This window comes from Pimephales promelas, chromosome 12 (assembly GCF_988280905.1).
Source record: "Pimephales promelas chromosome 12, fPimPro1.hap1.1, whole genome shotgun sequence".
NCBI lineage: Eukaryota > Metazoa > Chordata > Actinopteri > Cypriniformes > Leuciscidae > Pimephales > Pimephales promelas.
This window is the reverse complement of record NC_142780.1, coordinates 2,385,768-2,405,855: the sequence shown is the minus strand read 5'-3', so window position 1 is coordinate 2,405,855 and position 20,088 is coordinate 2,385,768. Positions and strand designations below refer to the sequence as shown.

The 20,088-nt window shown below is 37.4% G+C and overlaps 1 protein-coding gene across 1 annotated transcript in view; it reads left to right on the top strand.

Moving 5' to 3' along the window:
- grik3 (glutamate ionotropic receptor kainate type subunit 3) overlaps nt 1-19,194 on the top strand; it is a 179,845-nt gene extending 160,651 nt beyond the window's left edge. Inside the window, exons 13-16 of the mRNA XM_039651314.2 lie at nt 863-1,080; nt 6,509-6,734; nt 7,876-8,126; nt 13,649-19,194. Coding sequence (XP_039507248.2) covers nt 863-1,080; nt 6,509-6,734; nt 7,876-8,126; nt 13,649-14,083 — 1,130 coding nt within the window. The 3' untranslated portion in view covers nt 14,084-19,194. The remainder of the gene's footprint in view (nt 1-862; nt 1,081-6,508; nt 6,735-7,875; nt 8,127-13,648) is intronic.
- The last annotated feature ends 894 nt before the right edge of the window (nt 19,195-20,088 follow it).

Below are 20,088 nucleotides of genomic sequence, written 5' to 3'. Positions count from 1 at the left end.
AAATGCAATAAACATTAATTTAACAACATTAAATGTAACATATAACCCTAAAGGACATAACTGATTAGAAAATAAAACAATAAAACTATGAGGAACCATAGTTATTTCAACAAAAATACATAAAATGTGAAGTGAATTGTGGGAATGTCAATTTACGGTTTTTCACTGTAAATTATACAATGATTTGTTCTTTTTCACTTTCAAAAACTGTAAATTTAACGGTATTTTACTGTAAAATTATATCACGTTTCCGTACTATACACGGTAAATAACTGTGATATATTTTTACAGTAAAATACCGTTAAATTTACAGTTTTTGAAAGTGAAAAAGAACAAATAATTGTATAATTTACAGTGAAAACCGTAAATTGACCGTGTATAGTACGGAAACGTTCTGTTTACCAATTAACAGTTTTGCACTGTAGCATTTTTACAGTATTTTACCGTTAAAATCACAGTTATTTTTTACAGTCTAAAATAACTTTTTTCTAGTATTCCTGTGATCAAAACTGAAATTTCAGCATCATTAATCCAGTCTTCAGTGTCACATGACCCTTCAGAAATCACTCTAATATGATGATCTGAAACAGTTGTATATATGTATAACAGTGCAAAAGTCTTAACTCTTCACTTTAATGTTTGATTAATTTAGTGTGTCATTGCAAGGTATTAATTTCTCTTAAAAAGGCTGTATCACCTCATTAATTGAGAGACTACATGGACTGTACAGTATGTACAGGACCTCTGACGCATTGGCTCCACATTCCCTATTCTCATAAACATATATTAGCATAAAAAATAACCATGAACTCTTGGTGTGTTTTTCTGTAGTCAGTTAATGCTGCATTGACTCTGTGTGCAGGTTCAGAACTGATGCCTAAAGCGCTCTCGACTCGAATCATCGGAGGAATCTGGTGGTTCTTCACCCTCATCATCATCTCCTCCTACACAGCAAACCTGGCAGCGTTCCTCACCGTGGAGCGGATGGACTCGCCCGTGGACTCGGCCGATGACCTGGCCAAACAGACCAAAATAGAGTTCGGCGTCGTCAAAGATGGAGCCACCATGTCCTTCTTCAAGGTAACCCCTCCGAAACCAGCGGGTGGACCTTTAGCGATCGCAAGACGTGCCGTTTATTCTTCGTTGAGAACCGCTGCTGAATGTTAACACGAGATGTGTTTGAAAGAACTTTTCTAAAAAAAGGAAGGAGCGAGAAAGAGAGAGGGAGAGAGAATCAATACAATTTCACAAAAGTATTTTTTAAGCTCTTCCAGTTAGATCTTAATTCCCACTGTAAAAGCAAATTCTCCTGCGCTGTCACTTCTCTTCCATGTTTGAAGTGTTCCTTCATAATGATTTTTTTTTTTACTATTATTATTCCAAAAGTTTCAACTTTTGCCTGCAGGGTTTTGCTTTTGAGTTTTGGCTCTCAGAAGCACAGAAAGCACATCAGGTTTCTGAGCGACACAAAATGAAGCTGTCGTTAAACCAGTGATTGCATATTCATATCTTCTTTCAAAATATAGCCTGCTTTCGTGGTTTCTGCTGCTGTCGGAAGATTTTCTCTTTCTATAAATAACCGTACATTAGCATTTTTTGTTTTGAGTTATCTCAAATTTCTATCAATACTATTTTTACACTTCCAAAGCCTTGCTTTGACATTTAGTGTGCACAGTTCCTTTGATTATGTGTCCTTTTCGTCTCCTGAAGTATATGATTTCAGCATTAGAATGAACAGGTGTTTGCAATTACAATAGCAAGCTGTCGCCAAACACCTTCAGCTCTGCTTGTTTTCTGAGACTTCAGCGGTGGAGCCACAAATGTTCATTTAATATTTGATCAAGATTAACCGGCGAGCGCTCACACTTGTTCATTTTCTTGGGTCACTTTAAATGTTTCATGGAATTGAGCCAACAATTATCCGTGATTAGCCACGGTTTCTTACGTGACCTCCTTTAAAAAACCATGAAATGCCATTTAAACCGAGTGGTAATCGTGATGTTAAAGTTTCATTATCTTGAGACCGCTAACCACACACGCACACACACACACACACACACATACAATTGGTTCCACTTCTAAGTCAGAATATATTTCCTTACTGTAATTTCTGCAGATATAGTAAACTGTGCATATTATGATATGTCTGTATCAGTAGAATAATGTGTTTCGCTAATTTGAAATACGTGGCTTTGTCTACATTTTTGCCAAACTGCACAAATATAGATAGTTTTCAGCTGAAAGGATCACTATTGTTCTGTTTCACACAAATTATGACCACAGGGGCAAATAATCAAGAACGAATAAAATACCTTTTTTTTTTTTTCCACAATACAAATTTGCACTTTTATCATAGTGCATGATTTATAAACTAACACATTCTGACATTTGTATACACAATCAGCTTCATATATTTGGCTTTTTCTAGAGTAGTAAACTTGCTCAGTCGCTCATCTAATCTCATCATGACTTTTGGAATGAGATCGCGAGAGGAAAAAATGATGTTTTACTTGCGTAACGTAAGCTAACGGGAACGCCGTCATTTCACGATAGTTTTTTACCGATATTAAGAAAATATCGCAAAAGTTTTGTGGACATCTGTATTGTATATCTATATTAACACGTCATACGCTATGATTAGCTGAAAGGAAAAAGACTGATATATCTTTCTTTTCATACAGATTACATAAAGTGATAATATTTGTTTTTTTATATAAATTACTTCATTTAAAAGAAGACAATTTCAGCTTCATAACGAAACATCTTCCGTGCCTGTGTGACAAGTATCCACTGAATTACAGTTCATTTTCCGACGCTTTTCAGAATGAACTTCACTGACAGAGAGAAGGCAAAATTCTCATCGTGTTAATTTTTTTTTTATTTGACACAAAGCACAAAACTTTGTTTTTATTGTGAGTATCCATAAAAAATAGACACTTAACAGGATCTAATGATGTACAACACTTATATGTAGTATTTGAGTCTCTTTTGCACTGATGAGGAAAAAAGTGAGCTTGTCTCACCAGCGCGATAGCCGACCCAAGAGGGTTAAAGGTGCAGTGTGTATGTTTAGCATGCCGCTAAAAATTACACACTGCACCTTTAAATAATGAGTCTAGAAAATGTGTTGAAAAAAATGTGTCTGGTCAACCCAATCTCACGGGAATTCGTATGAATTTTACGAGGTGGCTAATTCGTAACAATTCATACGACCTTACTCGTACGAATTAGTACGATTTTGCTAAATCGTACATATTTTACGAATTGGCCAATTCGTATGAATTCGTACGAATGACCTACCCCTGACCCCGCCCCTAAACTTAACCATCACGTGAGTTTAGACAAATTGTAAGAATTTGTACGAATTAGCCACTTTTTAATCACTCTTTGGTCGTGAGATAGGGTAGGTCTAGTTCATTTCTAGCGGTGAGGTTACGAATTGCAACCAACAAAAGTTATGGTGGCCGTCAGAAAATGATGTCGTCTGAGACTGTAGAGAGTAGCAAGTTAAGCAATGAGGTTTCTTTACCAGGATACCAACAATATTTACTTAATTATTCAGTAAAATGATATGTTATAGCAAATATTATTATTACTTGTTCATCATTGTCTCAATGTTTTATTCTCTGACTTTAGCAGCTCCTTTGCGCAAAGAAGAACATAGTGACAAAGCGTGTTTGTCCGTTCAGGGCCACCGTAGAAACATGCCGATGTGAGGGGACCCGCGGCGTGTAGAAATGCCTCGTTCTAAGCTAATACAAACATAACGGTTCATTATGTAAGATCTTTATACACCACTGAAAACATACCAAAATATAATTGTCAGTTTGTAATGAAAAGCATCCAGCAGGAAGTAGGCTAGCGTTCACGTACAGTGAAACGAGCACAGCCGTGGAGAAAGCAGGATAATAACTGCCATAATCCAGTGTACACAGTCACTGTTTAATCTAGGAAGTGTCAGCTGTATCACTCCAGTCACTTATTCATTCCTGTGCAGTCCAACGTTGAAGCCAATTCCCAGCCACTTTCAATTATATTGAGAGACACCAGGGAAAATAGCGTTTGAAGGGGGAGGAACAATAACAGGTGCTCAAGGTTAAGAGAAGAGCGCCAGCACCAGCACACCGCAGTGTGAAGCTGGAGAGTGTCACTGTAATGGAGACGAGGAAAATCTCCTGGATGTCTAGTGTTGCTGTCAACTGGACCTACAGCAGTTGCTGCTCTACTAATGCGGTTACAGCAAAACACATTTGTGTACATTTGTCGTTTTATGCAAAAGAAGTTAGTCCTAGTATGCAATTGTATACATTTTTGGATTCAAATTAGCATGCGGATTCAGTTGTGCATAGGTTGGTTAATTTGCACAAAATAAGCACAGGGCAAATTGTTTCTGCTTGATCAGTGAGCATTTTTATCCGAAGCAACACGTATTGAAAGTACATGAGTATCCTGAGGTTAAATGTCTTGATCAAAGTCTCAAATCTCTCATTGTGTAGCGTCATCCTTTCAGATATTAGCCTGGATCTTAAACTGCTGTCACACCACACTATTCATCAACATCAACTCCAAATACATACTTATACATTACATTATCAGTTTACAGCTGAAATAAACATGCGTGACAGCAAACAAATAGCAAATTGTATTCTATTAACTTGCAAATTATCAATAATGAAATGCATAATCAGCTCATAGGTGTGGCGTTTCTGAAAAGGCTAAAATAACATGTTTGCTTCAGCAAATGTATTATTATCATGTTTGCTTTTAACATAATTGGTCAGGTTTAGATTTTTGCTTTCGCCACGGAATGAAAAAAAAAAACGTAAAACTGCGAATTTTGTTATAAAGTCAGAATTGTGAGTTGACTTTTTAACTCGTAATTGTGAAATTAAACGTCACAATTATCTTTTAAAATTTTGTGGCGAAAACAAGCTTGCATAGGGTAAAATACAATGCTTTAAACTAGGCCTGTCAAACGATTAATGGCGATTAATCGCATCCAAAATAAAAGTTTGTGTTTACATAATATACTGTATGTGGGTGCACTGTGTATAATTATTTTGTATATATATATATATATATATATATATATATATATACACACATATGCATGTATATTTAAGAAAAAAATATTATTTATATGTAAAATATTTATATATAATATAAATGATATATAAATCTATATACAGTATACAAGCATGTGTGTGTATTTATATATATAAAATAATCATACACAGTGCACCCAAATATATTATGTAAACACAAACTTTTATTTTGGATGTGATTAATCGCGATTAATCGTTTGACAGCCCTACTTTAAACAAAACAGATTTGATTGAAAGCAGCTTCACACTGACAAATCATTGCAAACTTTATCAAATCCTTAAAGGGGTGATGAACTGAGAAATCAAATTTTCCTTGAGCTTTTGAAATCTAAGAGTTCATCATATTATAAGAATATCCTGTAAGTTTCAGAACTGAAAACGTCCTTGTTAGTCCAATAAAAGCTTTTATTGACACCATAAAACCCCACCCCCGCAGGAGAAGATCAACGCCTACTTCAACACGGCCGGTTTAGCCCCGCCCACCGTTTCGCGCATTACACGCATAGCTAAATAACATAGATGCCTTACTCGTGATGACAAACCGGATCGTTCTACCGAGCAAAACAGAATATTATGTAGAGTCTGGTTGTGGAAGAAGACAGTCGCTGCATAAGCTTCCTCTGGATTCCAATAGGACTGCATGGATAAACTTTATTTTTAATGACGTTCCAGCTGCTGAGGTAAAACATCCTCCGTCTGTTCGCTTCATTTCACTGACGATTGTCCAGTAAACAAGACTGGATTTGCAGACCGAATAAGAGTAAAGAACGGTGCTGTGCCGTCTATATTGGATCTGACGGGAATGGTGCAACACATGGACTCTGGGCCGAACATGTATGGGCGAATCATTCCGGTTGCCATTTTACAACATTGGACGTTTTCAAAACAATTTCCCCCATGTACACCAACGGGTGAGTCGAAACTCATTATAATATGCAAAACTGTTATCCACTCACAGCAGTGGGCGTGTACTTTCAAGTCTTCAGTGTGAGACGCCCATAAAAACCAGCGTTTTTCAGCTAGGCTCAAAACTAGGGTACAAAATAGCCTATTACTTATTCATTTGGATGTTTTTGAATGCAAAAACCAAGCGAACGTCATAAGTTGACCTCAGAAAACAATATAATAACATTTAAAAAGCCAGTTCATGACCCCTTTAAATGTTTGCTCTAAAGCAGCTCAATAGTGTCATTATTCAGCTCAAGTCATGTTGATTCAGTTCAGTTTAATAACTGTGTAAAGTGGCTCCAAATAATGAAATAAGTGTAATTCAGCTATAAGCATCACTTTTAAAGACAATAATGTTGTGTGTGTGTGTATATACAGTATAATGTACGAACCAGCAAGCCAGAGTGATTTCCAAAAATGCAAACACATGAAAAAATGCTGCTTCTCTCTTTTAGAAATCCAGAGTGTCTACATTTGAGAAGATGTGGGCTTTCATGAGCAGCAGACAGAGCACATCGTTCGTCAAGTCCATTGAAGACGGGATCCAGAGAGTGTTAAAGTCCGACTACGCTCTGCTTATGGAGTCGACCACCATTGAGTACGTGACGCGCAGAAACTGCAACCTCACGCAGGTCGGCGGCATCATCGACAGCAAAGGTTACGGCATCGGCACCCCGAAAGGTAGATCCACCCTTAATACACCAACTGTTTTCATTCCGCAAGATAAGCGGTTGTAATATGCTAATCCATGCTGACCTTTGACCGTGACTCTACTTTATTGCCTACACGAGATTAGGTATATTATCTCTTGGTTTGATTTATATGTAAGGAGAAATATACCTATATATAGACATATTTTGGGACAGATTTGAACGTGAGCTAACACTGTCACAACCTCTAAGGGACATCCTTATGTTTCTGAACCTAAAGAAATTTAATTTCAGAATTGAAATTCATTCAAGTTTGTTATCAATGACATTGTTTAAGTGAAGTTCTATCCACCGTCATTGATATGCATGTGAATCAAAATTGAAGTTAGGTGGATCTGACCTGTGAATCTGCTAGGCATGACATTTGATCAATAGATGATGTCAATATCCCATACTGACCTCTTAGTTGAATTCATAAGACTTTGCAGTTTTGAAGTAATGTTACATGGCTAAAGCCTAGTCTGACTGGAACTGTATAGTACTGTATTCATTAAAAACTGAGCGTGAAATAGAGTAGATTACACAGTGTGTGTGTGTGTTTAACCTAAGCTATCTCACAACCAATTTGTACGAATTCGTACGAGTGATTCAAAAGTGGCTAATTCGTACTAATTAATATGACCTCACTCGTATGAATTTGTACGATTTGTCTAAACCCACGTGACGGTTGTGTTTAGGGGCGGGGTCAGGGGTTGGTCATTCGTACGAATTCATACGAATTGGCTAATTCGTAAAATATGTACGATTTTGCTAAATCGTACATATTTTACGAATTAGCCAATTCGTATGAATTTGTACGATTTGTCTAAACCCACGTGACGGTTGTGTTTAGGGGAGGGGTCAGGGGTAGGTCCTTCGTACGAATTCATACGAATTGGCTAATTCGTAAAATATGTACGATTTAGCAAAATCGTACTAATTCGTACGAATTAGCCACCTCGTAAAATTCGCACAAATTCCCGTGAGATCGGGTTGGTGTAACGTGTTGTTGAAACGCCTCTCCTTTCAAGCATGGAGTTAGTGTCAGAATGTGAAAGCATTCTTGTTTAATTGCAGTTTTCTCCGTACTTGATATTCCAATGAAGACTGATTCATGAATGACTTTGTTCCAGGCTCGCCGTACAGGGACAAAATCACGATCGCTATCCTGGGTATCCTGGAAGATGGGCGTCTGCACATGCTGAAGGAGAAGTGGTGGAGCGACACCAACTGTCTGGAGGACGAGCGCTATGAGACCGGTCCCATGGGCATCCAGAACCTGGGTGGCATCTTCATCGTGTTGGCATCCGGGCTGGTGCTGTCCGTGTTCGTGGCGATAGGAGAGTTCATCTACAAACTGAGGAAAACTTCAGAGCGCGAACAGGTGAGATCGACTGGAAGTGGAAACTATAATGTAATTGAGGGGGAAAAAAAGGTAAAGGTTCTTGCAAAGTCCAAAATCGTCACACGTTAACAAATAAATCACTGTAAAAGATTTGTTTTCACAACATATTTTCTTTTGTCAAATCAACTTAAATAATTCATTTAGTTGAGATAAATTATTATTTTGAGTTTCTGATGATTAAATTAATCTCCTTCATTGTATTAACTCACTTTTTCCAGTTCAATCAACTTAAAATTTTAAGTCAGCCACGTTTTAAGTTAAACCAACAATATTTTTTTACAGTGTACGACCTCACGTTGTGTCAATTATGTTGACACACTGCCTCCGAAACTTTTGTCCGTAGTACTTTTTTTTTTTTTGGATCGGGTTAAATTTTCTGTGTGTTTCGCATCCGAATCAAGCATTTTGGGAGGTGTTTTGACAATTCAGAGCCACCGTACAAGCGAACGCCAAAATCTTGGTCAGGATCAATTGGTTCATGGAAATTGCTGGTCTTGTTTTTAATATGTGTCTCAAGTATCGCTAGCGAAGCACCGAACTGAGCCGCTGACATCCTGAAGTAAACTCTGAATCTCTCGGGATAATCCCGCAGCGAACTCTCCTTCCTCTACGCAATATCAGGTCCCAATATTTCCTTTTTCTTTTTCTCTTTTTATGAAGAGAGAGGACAACAAAATCAACCTCGCTGCTTGAAGACTCCATTGATTCGCATTGATGTGCTGGGTTTTTTTTTTTCATAACAGATTAATTAATACTCGTCAGAGTCAGTGTGCTAGGGTTTGTTTGTGACTCTTGTAGTGTGCAATGGTCTGTTTGAACCTGGTTGAAAGTAAGCTTTTAAAACAATCATGACTTAAAATTTCACTATATTGTGGAGATGCCGAGTCTTTGCAGCCAACACTGACTCAGAAAACACTTTATAAATACATATTTAAAATGTCTATAATTATTTTAAATGTTAAAAAATAAATTTTTTCGACACATTTATAACTTTTGCCAGTGATTTGCGGCAAGTTGTATGCATGCGGGCTCTATTACACCTATTTATTTAAGTAGATTAATAAAAACTTGCGATTAGTCGAATAATGGCTTAAATACTAGTTGACTACTAGTTGACTAGAATAATCTTTAGTTTGGGCCAGCCCATATATTTTTCAAATAAACCATATTGTATCTGATCAGTACTTGCATTATTGAATTATTATTTATTTATTTTATTTTTTTGGTAATTTTTAAAGTTGAGAATGTTACTGTGTTTTTACCATGTTATTACCAATTTATTTAAATTTAAAAATTGTATCTGGATATATCATTATCTGAAATTTTTAAGAACATAATGTGAGAATTACTAATATAAACTATGTAATTTTTTTCGAAATTTGTATCTGACTTTTCTGGGTTAAAACAGACCCGAAATCAAAAATCTCCCACATTAGCCCAGCAACTGCTAAAACGCCAGAGCAATCACCCAGAAGACCGTAGCGAGGCCTTGTACCATTACACATGCAGAGTAACAGATTTTAGACATGCTGAGATGAAGACGTTCAGCACGCTGACTAAATCTGAGCGTTCATTCACACCTGATAACATCACAGAATGGATCTGCAATATGAGGGAAGAGATGAATAACCGATCGAACATCAAAAAGCATAGCAAGCAAATCGCAAATCACTTCCTTTTTATGTAGACACATCTCGCTGATAAGATGCCAGTGTGGAGGTTGACATTTAAACCACTTTGATCATGTATTTGAGTGTAAAAGCACGCTCTAAAATGAGAATATTTTTATCACATCCCACCTCAAAATGAATTATGTTCCTTACTGAACTGGAACATTGTGTTATTTTTCCACACATGTTGGAAGTTATTTTAAGGATTGTTTTTGGTCTCCCGTTTAGAAGTAGCTATCATATAATTTTGCTTGTCAAAAAAAAAAAAAAAAAACACATACATTGAACACTGAAAGATGTAAAAAGGCAAAAATATCAAACTATTGCTTTACTAAGATCTTATTGTAAATACTCTACGGGGGGGGGGGGGGGATATATTTCTGGTGGATCATATGACACTGAAGACAGTAGTAATGATGCCGAAAATTCAAAGAAATTTTCTTTTACAGAAATCACTTTTTAAGGACTACAACAACGAGCTTCTTCTAGTTCTTGACATCCCTAACCCTAAAATTTACACTAACCCCGCCCCCGGGGACACCAGACACAAAAACAGAGCGTTTTTGCTCACTTTCAAAAAGTGACAATTTTAACATGCTATATTAAATAATTGGGGTGTGTAATACACATATTCGTATTGAACCGTTCGGTACGAGGCTTTTCGGTACGCATTTTTAAACCGAACGTTTTTTCCTGCCGACCAACATTTCGTTATTTCAAATGTAGGCGCGTCGCCCGTGGCGAGCGCTCATAGACGCTGGCGTGATCACAACATTGCCCAACATCAAATGGCAAATGTAATGTAAGCGGAACGAAACTGAGCTACTCGTTATTGTGTGTTTGACGGACCGTTTATCAGTTTGGACCAATGCAGCGCGAGCCGATCTTGATCATCAGCACTGTCACTACACAGCCAAATCCAGTAAAGAAAACATTTGAATTCGCCACTGAAGTGATAACATCGCTGCGAGATCTAGTGAGAAACACTCACATTTCTTCGTTATTAACGGATCAAACAGCGCTGACGTGGAAACCAGGAACTTTGTGCCATCAATGAACTATCCAGTGTCCACAGATCAGCGATATTCACCATGGATTTACTGTCGTAACACTAACTGTTACCATATAAGTTTGGCAGGAATAGTAGGCTATAATGCATTCAAGTAACATCGCGTTGGTTTTATTTTGACATTATGAATACAATCGCTGCCCTCAAATGTTAATCTGAACTAAAATAAACCTGTTTATAACTACTACAATATTACATTTCATTTTGTCCAATGAGCTGCTCTGTTTTAAGTACAGCTCCATAATTGCTCAAAGTTAAAAAATATCATACATTATGATGTTAATTTTAATAAAAATATAATAAAAAAATTAAATCAAGAAAATTTCTCCGCCATTTCTTTCTTTTTGCTGTATCGGAAACGTACCGAACCGTATCACAAGTGTATCGTATCGAACCGAACCGTGAATTTTGTGAACCGTTACGCCCCTAATAAATAATATCAGTGGGGTATTTTCAGCTAAAACGTCACATACACATTTCGGCGACATCCGAGACTTATTTTACATCTTGTGAAAAGGGCATTGTAGGACCCCTTTAAATTGTCATAACTCTATTTCTGGGGAAAAATCGCAGCTTTGGTGAAACCTTGGTGGCATGAGACTTGAATATTTTTTTTAATTTGCTGACACACTCTTACCCCTTTTCCACCTAAAAACGAACTGGTTCGGAACTGGTGCTGGTTCAAAGTTGGTTCGGAGTTGGTTCAACTTGCGAACCGCTTCAGAACCTGTTTGTTTTTCCACTGACTAGAGCGCCCTGGGAACCACGTCGTTACGTCACTTTGTACGTCGCCATACGTATTTGTTAGAAACGCTTGCAAATACAACATTACTTTCGGATTATCTCTAACTCGTGTACCAAGAAAGCTTTAAAAACAATTGAAATATGTAAGTCTTTTAATCTATTCGTTTGAAATGTAATCTCTTCTGATAAGTTATGTACCCCTGTCTTGTGTCTTTTTTTCTTTTCATTTATTTGTTCTATTTGTTCTATATTGTGTTTTTTTATTGTCTTCAATAAAAAAATAGAAACGCTTGCGTTAACTTCAACCATAACAATTACAAAGGCGGACTCCATCGTGTTTCTGCAAATGTTTCTCTTGGCTTTGCGATGCTTTATTATGGCCAGAAAAGATGTTTAGGAGGACACATCTAAACCTGCAAACAGAAATGTAAAACCAGTCCTAATTGAAAGAGAACAAGTTGACAAAAAGATTGAATCCAAGATTGGGTGAAAATATGGTATAATGAGTGATTTATAAGCTATTTTTTATAGGCCGGTCATTTTTGACCGGGAACACCACAAGTGTGACTATGTTCCATATTTTTTACAAAACAAAAGTTTCAAAACAAAATTCCTGGTAAAACATTAGAGTAGACTAGTGTGATGAACAGTAGCCATTTTTTTCAAAAAAAAATTTCATGTTTCCAAATTTATTCATAAATTATTTATTTTTTACTCAAAAAATGAGATCCCTACTCTCAGACAAACGAGGCCCACGATTAATCAGATGCAAACAGAAATATAAAATCAGTCCTAATTGAAAGAGAACAAGTTGACAAAAAGATTGAATCCAAGATTGGGTGAAAATATGGTATAATGAGTGATTTATAAGCTATTTTTTATAGGCCCGGTCATTTTTGACCGGGAACACCACAAGTGTGACTATGTTCCATATTTTTTTACAAAACAAAAGTTTCAAAACAAAATTCCTGGTAAAACATTAGAGTAGACTAGTGTGATGAACAGTAGCCATTTTTTTCAAAAAAAAAAAAAAAAATCATGTTTCCAAATTTATTCATAAATTATTTATTTTTTACTAAAAAAATGAGATGCCTACTCTCAGACAAACGAGGCCCCCGATTAATCAGATGCAAACAGAAATATAAAATCAGTCCTAATTGAAAGAGAACAAGTTGACAAAAAGATTGAATCCAAGATTGGGTGAAAATATGGTATAATGAGTGATTTATAAGCTATTTTTTATAGGCCGGTCATTTTTGACCGGGAACACCACAAGTGTGACTATGTTCCATATTTTTTACAAAACAAAAGTTTCAAAACAAAATTCCTGGTAAAACATTAGAGTAGACTAGTGTGATGAACAGTAGCCATTTTTTTCAAAAAAAAAAAAAAATTCATGTTTCCAAATTTATTCATAAATTATTTATTTTTTACTAAAAAAATGAGATGCCTACTCTCAGACAAACGAGGCCCACGATTAATCAGATGCAAACAGAAATATAAAATCAGTCCTAATTGAAAGAGAACAAGTTGACAAAAAGATTGAATCCAAGATTGGGTGAAAATATGGTATAATGAGTGATTTATAAGCTATTTTGTATAGACCGGTCATTTTTGACCGGGAACACCACAAGTGTAACAAGGTAACAGAACTCCCACAAAAAAATACGAAAATGTTCAAAAAACAAATGAGATACAGTTATACCGCTTGGGAACAAAGTCACTAAGTTTCAGTCCAAAGCGATAACATTAACTAATATTTTCAGGAAAAAGAATATCTTCTCCGGGTCAAATTGACCCGAACACCACATGAGGGTTAAATTGTCATAACTCTATTTCTGGGGGAAAAAACGCAACTTTGGTGGCATGAGACTTGAATATTTTTAATTTGCTGACACACTCTGTTACTCCTCCTTAGCACCAAACTGTCTTCCTCAGCGAATGAACGTGAAAGTACTTACTTCCTCTTTTCTTGTCATCCCTCCCACCCCACAATGTCCCTTTTTTTCCATCAAGAGGTCTTTCTGCAGTGCGGTGACGGACGAGATCAGACTGTCGTTCACGTGCGAGAGACGGGTGAAACTCAAGCCCCCTCGCCAGCCCCCGCGACCAGCCTCGCTGAAGACAGACGCGGTGATCAACATGCACTCCTTCAACGCCCGTCGCCTGCCAGGAAAGGACAACATGAGCCGCAGCACCGCAACGACGCCCGTGTTTCCATGACTTGCCTGGGCGACGGCCAACTGAGGCACGTCCCCGGAGCCGTGCCCGAGAGCAGGGACTACGGCTCCGAGATGATCACGGCATTCACCATCAACCGCAGAGACATCCGACACCACATGGCCAGTCAGAACGGTGGCAGTAGCAGCAAACCAGTTAGCGACCACATCCTCAAACCAATGTATCCCACAATGCCACTGCGAGAGGGAGGCCGATCCGTATCCTTCCTGTGAGAACGGACCGCGTCCAGCCAAACTAACCGAGTCTGATGTTTACAAACGGCACTCGAAGGAGAACTCCCCCTCCCCCCTAAACAAACGAAAACGCGTTTCTCATCGGAACCGAGTGAAAATGTGGAAACGAGGCTTTTTTTGAGCATGGCAATAAACGAACGGACGTGAACGGGAGTCGTTTTCTTAGAGTATAATTTATAGCACATCAAGTTCATTTCAAAGAGTTTTTGTGGGGTGCGAAACAAACGTCTCCGTGAATGCGATGTACAATACAGGTGTGCGTCAGACTGTAGGACCGGTTTAGATTAACACCGCAGCAGTCATGTGACCTGCTAGACTAGTAGAAACCCTTGAAGAGTGCAGACGAACATCCTTTGCTCACGGAAATGCACAAACAAACAGGGTTGATTTCATTCGGGTCACCGAAACGCTTTCTACGGCAGTTTTGAGCAAGACTTGTGGCCATTTTGATTCATCTGAGCTTCATTCATTGCCGGCAGATGTTTTTTTTCTTTTCTTTTACACAGCGAGATCTAATGGTAATGACGGATAAACACAAGAGTTGCCAAAGATCCGTCGTCCAAATGGATTTCGACACTTGAAGCGCAGCTTGCCCTACACACAAAGAGAGCGAGTGACGTGTTTGCTAAATGAGAACCACAGCCTTCGTATCACATGATACGTACTAAATGCACAGCTTGCCATATATGAAGAGCTTATGAAGGAAACCGTTTTAAGACATACATGAGTAAGAATGTCTCTCGCCGTGTATCTATTCGGCTACGACTATATTGGCTATCTGCTACGTCAACTTGTGGAAGTACAGAGTTTATAGATGGTGTGGCCTTCGTCAAAACATTAAATCAGAACACATCTGGGTGTTTTATTTCTTTATGACTATTATTATTATCATTTCGTCTTCCACTCACGTTTATTTCTCCAAACTGAAAATTACCCACATATAGTTTCAAAACCTGTGATGTTTTGTCTTCCCAAAATGCGATGTTAGGCAGAATGTCAAAGCATTGTATTTTTTCCCCATACAATGAAAGCTGATGAGGGCTTTATAAAAAAAGGAACATAAAAGTAGTCCAAGATTAGATGTCAAAACCTAGTCTCACAGATACTGTAGCTAACGTGTAGATTTAAAAACTCAGTTTAATGTACTACTTTTATAGTGCCTTTATTTAAAAAAAAAATGCTATTTAGGTTTTCACAGAAGAAAGGAAATTATAATTATACCAGTTTGGAACAACATGAGGGTTAGTAAGCGCTGACAAAATGTTCGGTTAGACTTTATTTAGATAGTCTACTAACTATAAGTAACTTACAGGTCAACTAACTGTCATTAGAGTATTAGTAAACTGATAGGTTAGGGTTTAAGTAAATATAATATGTTGACATGTAGTGGACCGTCGAAATAAAGTGTTACCAAATGTTCATTTGTGGTCGAATCGACCTAATGGAAAGTTAATGTTTGAATATTTTGAATACATTTCTTTATACCCATAGAAGCTAAAAGTGATTCAATTGATACACCTTCATTTCAAAACATGCTTCTCTTTACGTACCTGAACTTGACGTTACGAGCAGGATACTTTCACATATGCATATTCAAGTCTTCATCCAATAAAGAGAGTCAACAACGACGGCTACGGTAAATTGCAATACGAGCATGTTACGGTACTGGACCCTCTCATCTCCGAACGTGGCATTTACGGACAGTTCACATGCAGTTGAGATACATCCGTGACGGTTTTCCATGTGGGAAACACTATAAACGTTCCCACGATGAGGTGTAGGTGCTAAGAGTCTTCACCCGCTGCCCCCTCCCGCCCCCCCGCGGCAGCTCGACCAATCACAGGCCTCCGTGAGGTCAACCTAACTGTGTCGAAAACAAAAGCAAAAACAAGAGGGAAAAAAAATGAAGCATTTTTGTGTTTTTATGGTGAATTATGTATCGACCAGAATAACTTCATGTGACTCGATGTTTCTTTGGTGAAAGCTCATTGTATACGTGTTATTCGAATTCTGTGTAATTTTAACACTCTCTTGCAAAGTAGGGTATATATTAGATGAAGAGAAAATTACTGTATTTTGCTAAATACCGATGATTTTTACCTGTATTTTTTTCCTCAGCTCTTCTCTTCTTGATAATTTGTGCGACGCTGTATCGAGTGTGGTACATGCGTATTGTAATATAGAATCTACTCTCCAGAAACAATTAAAATGGAGCGATAATTTCAAATCCCAGGCCCGAATTCCAGCACATTCTGTCCCATTGATGGAAGGAGTTGATAATAAAACTGAGTGATGTGTGTGAGATCCTCCAGATATTCAGCAACTTAATGTACTCATTTCAGATGTATATAAATAAGACGTATAACAGAGAAGAATATGGCGATTCCGTGTCATTTCTGACGCTTTCCATGAACACTCACCATGGATATTTAGCTTATTTATTTTTCCTTTATTCCTCCCACATTGTTCGAACGGCTTGATAGATTCTGTAGGATTTCTACATTGGCAAATCTATGTCTAATCACTTAATGCATACAGTATTTATCATGTTTTCTTTTATAAGTTGTCTAAATACAAATGTTACAAAACAGACCCCTACAGGACTAAACAGAGGAATGAAGAATCAAATCAAATGTTGAAAAGTGAAAAGGAGAGTTCACCACAAATGAAACGTGTCATTATTTACTCATCCTCTTGTTTTTGGTGGATCACAATAGGACATGTTTATTGTTCTTGCAACGTGGGCTCAAGTTTCAGCCCTAAGACTTCAGAGGACTTGGAATATCGCACTTGTCATATGAACTTACACATAAATACAATATTGTTAGACTTAAGATACACTCACCTAAAGGATTATTAGGAACACCATACTAATACTGTGTTTGAACCCCTTTCGCCTTAATTCTACATGGCATTGATTCAACAAGGTGCTGAAAGCATTCTTTAGAAATATTGGCCCATATTGATAGGATAGCATCTTGCAGTTGATGGAGATTTGTGGGATGAACATCCAGGGCACGAAGCTCCCGTTCCACCACATCCCAAAGATGCTCTATTGGGTTGAGATCTGGTGACTGTGGCGGCCATTTTAGTACAGTCAACTCATTGACATGTTCAAGAAACCAATTTGAAATGATTCATGGTGCATTATCCTGCTGCAAGTAGCCATCAGAGGATGGGGACATGGTGGCCATAAAGGGATGGACATGGTCAGAAACAATGCTCAGGTAGGCCGTGGCATTTAAACGATGCCCAATTGGCACTAAGGGGCCTAAAGTGTGCCAAGAAAACATCCCCCACACCATTACACCACCACCACCAGCCTGCACAGTGGGAACAAGGCATGATGGGTCCATGTTCTCATTCTGTTTACGCCAAATTCTGACTCTACCATCTGAATGTCTCAACAGAAATCCAGACTCATCAGACCAGGCAACATTTTTCCAGTCTTCAACTGTCCAATTTTGGCGAGCTCCTGCAAATTGTTGCCTCTTTTTCCTATTTGTTGTAGCCCATCCGCCTCAAGGTTGTGTGTGTGGTGTGTCTTCACAAATTCTTTGCTGCATACCTCGGTTGTAACGAGTGGTTATTTCAGTCAAAGTTGCTCTTCTATCAGCTTGAATCAGTCGGCCCATTCTCCTCTGACCTCGAGCATCAACAAGGCATTTTGGCCCACAGGACTGCCGCATACTGGAGGTTTTTCCCTTTTCACGCCATTCTTTGTAAACCCTAGAAATGGTTGTGCGTGAAAATCCCAGTAACTGAGCAGATTGTGAAATACTCAGACACCAACAACCATGCCACGCTCAAAATTGCTTAAATCACCTTTCTTTCCATTCAGTTTGGAGTTCAGGAGATTGTCTTGACCAGGACCACACCCCTAAATGCATTGAAGCAACTGCCGTGTGATTGGTTGATTAGATAATTGCATTAATGAGAAATTTAACAGGTGTTCCTAATTATCCTTTAGGTGAGTGTCTACATAGAAACATTTGAGGCCTGTTGCACCAACCCCACACTGGTAAGTTTAAGCAAACTCTGTTTTTTGTTTTCTTTTGTTTTTATTTTATTTTTTTTTGGTGTCAAGAAGGCTAAAAGAATAAAAGAAGGCTTAACATGAGCATAGTTAGATATCTGATGCAATCAAACATCTCTTGCTCCAAATTAAATAAGTTTCAACGATTTTGATGTCTGGATTTTGCCGCTATTTATTTTATATGAATTGTAGGCTATATTATTTTTATTGCACATATAATGCTTGCCATGTAAAATATTTAATTAATTATTAATGATAAAATATTTACATATAAGTTGAAATTTAGAGTTAATATAAATTGACCATGCTTACATTTTTTATTTAAAGTTTTTTTTTGTGAGTGCACAGTACATAAATTATTAACATAAAATCAGTTGATTGACTTTAATATATTCATATAGCATTGATATGTAAGCTGCTTTCTCAACAACAACAGCGTTTCTTCCTGTTAGATGCATTATATATATATATATATATATATTCATTCAACAACATATATATGAAATGATTGTTCCACACCTTTGTGCAACTGGCCTCTGGACTACTTATGAAACATTTTGTTCTTGGATTTTGGTCATTGGAAGCTTTTGTTGCATATGGACTTTTCAAACCATTATATGGTTATTAAATAATGGCAGAATATTCATTTTTGGGTGAACTACTCCTAAACTTTCAGGCGACGTCACCTTGTGTAGCACTTTGAGGGTGTTGAAAAACACGCGATAGACTGCAAAATTAATACTGAATCGGATTAATCATTCAATTTGCACTGTGACGCATTAATTGTAACTAATGACTTAGTATCGTTTCCTGAGTGAAGATCATATTTATCACACATGCCTTCATATCAAACTGATAAAAAACCATGACGTATTCATTTCTATCTGTATGAAATGCATCCCATTGGACATTTACTTTGGCTATTGGATCAATTAATCCTATTTAAGGAGCATAAACATCTATTTTATAAAAAGAATGAAGAGACAATGTGAACACTGCTGTTTTACAAAATTGTATGAAACAAAAAGAAAATAAAACGAACTGTTTATTCACATCCGTCCATGTATTCGCCTCTGCTTCCAGCCGAACGCTGGGGTCAGTGTGTGTGTTTCAGCGAGCGCAGTGTGTCCTGGAGAACATTGGCTTGTGCGGCGTGTTTTCATTCGCCTGTAGCAGAAGCGCTCTTTGAAGTGAGCGTCCACCTGAGCTCAGCAGCTCTCAGATAAAGAGACTCATGCTAGGAGAGCATTGCATTTTCACTTCAAAGAACAACAGATCAGCTAAAGCCCACGTTTATAGTGTTCCAGGAAAGACGCCGTGTTCTTGGGCTTCGCATGCATATATTTATGACCACAAGAATATTTAGTTATGCTTCACTCAAAAATGCAGATTTTATCATTATTTACTCACCAAAGTGTGCTAAATCGATAAAAACAAATCCGTTAAATTTACGGGGAAAAAAAACCAAACTGGCATCTGTGGTTACCAGAGTTTTCCTGTTAAAAATACGGTAGCGACATTAACAGACTTTAAACGTATATAATTTGAAAGTAATAAACCGTATTTCATTTTCCGACATAATGTTAATTTATTGATCTTTTGAAGTATTAATATCTGTTTTGTTCCATTGTAATACACTGACAGCCGCCAATCAAAGCAGTGATGAGTCACACGATCAATCATGTGAAAAGTTAAAGCCAAAAATGAAAGTTAATACTAATATGTAGAAGTTGTGCAGTGTCTTTGACACAAACTTTAAACACCGTCATGGTAACATGTTGGGGGAAAAAAAAAAATACATTAAATGTGAAGTGTCACAGGGAATTGTGGGAATGTCAATTTACATTTTTTTCACAGTAAATTATACAATGACTTGTTCTTTTTCACCTCCAAAAACTAAATTTAACGGTATTTTACAGTAAAATTACATTAAATGTACCATTTATAT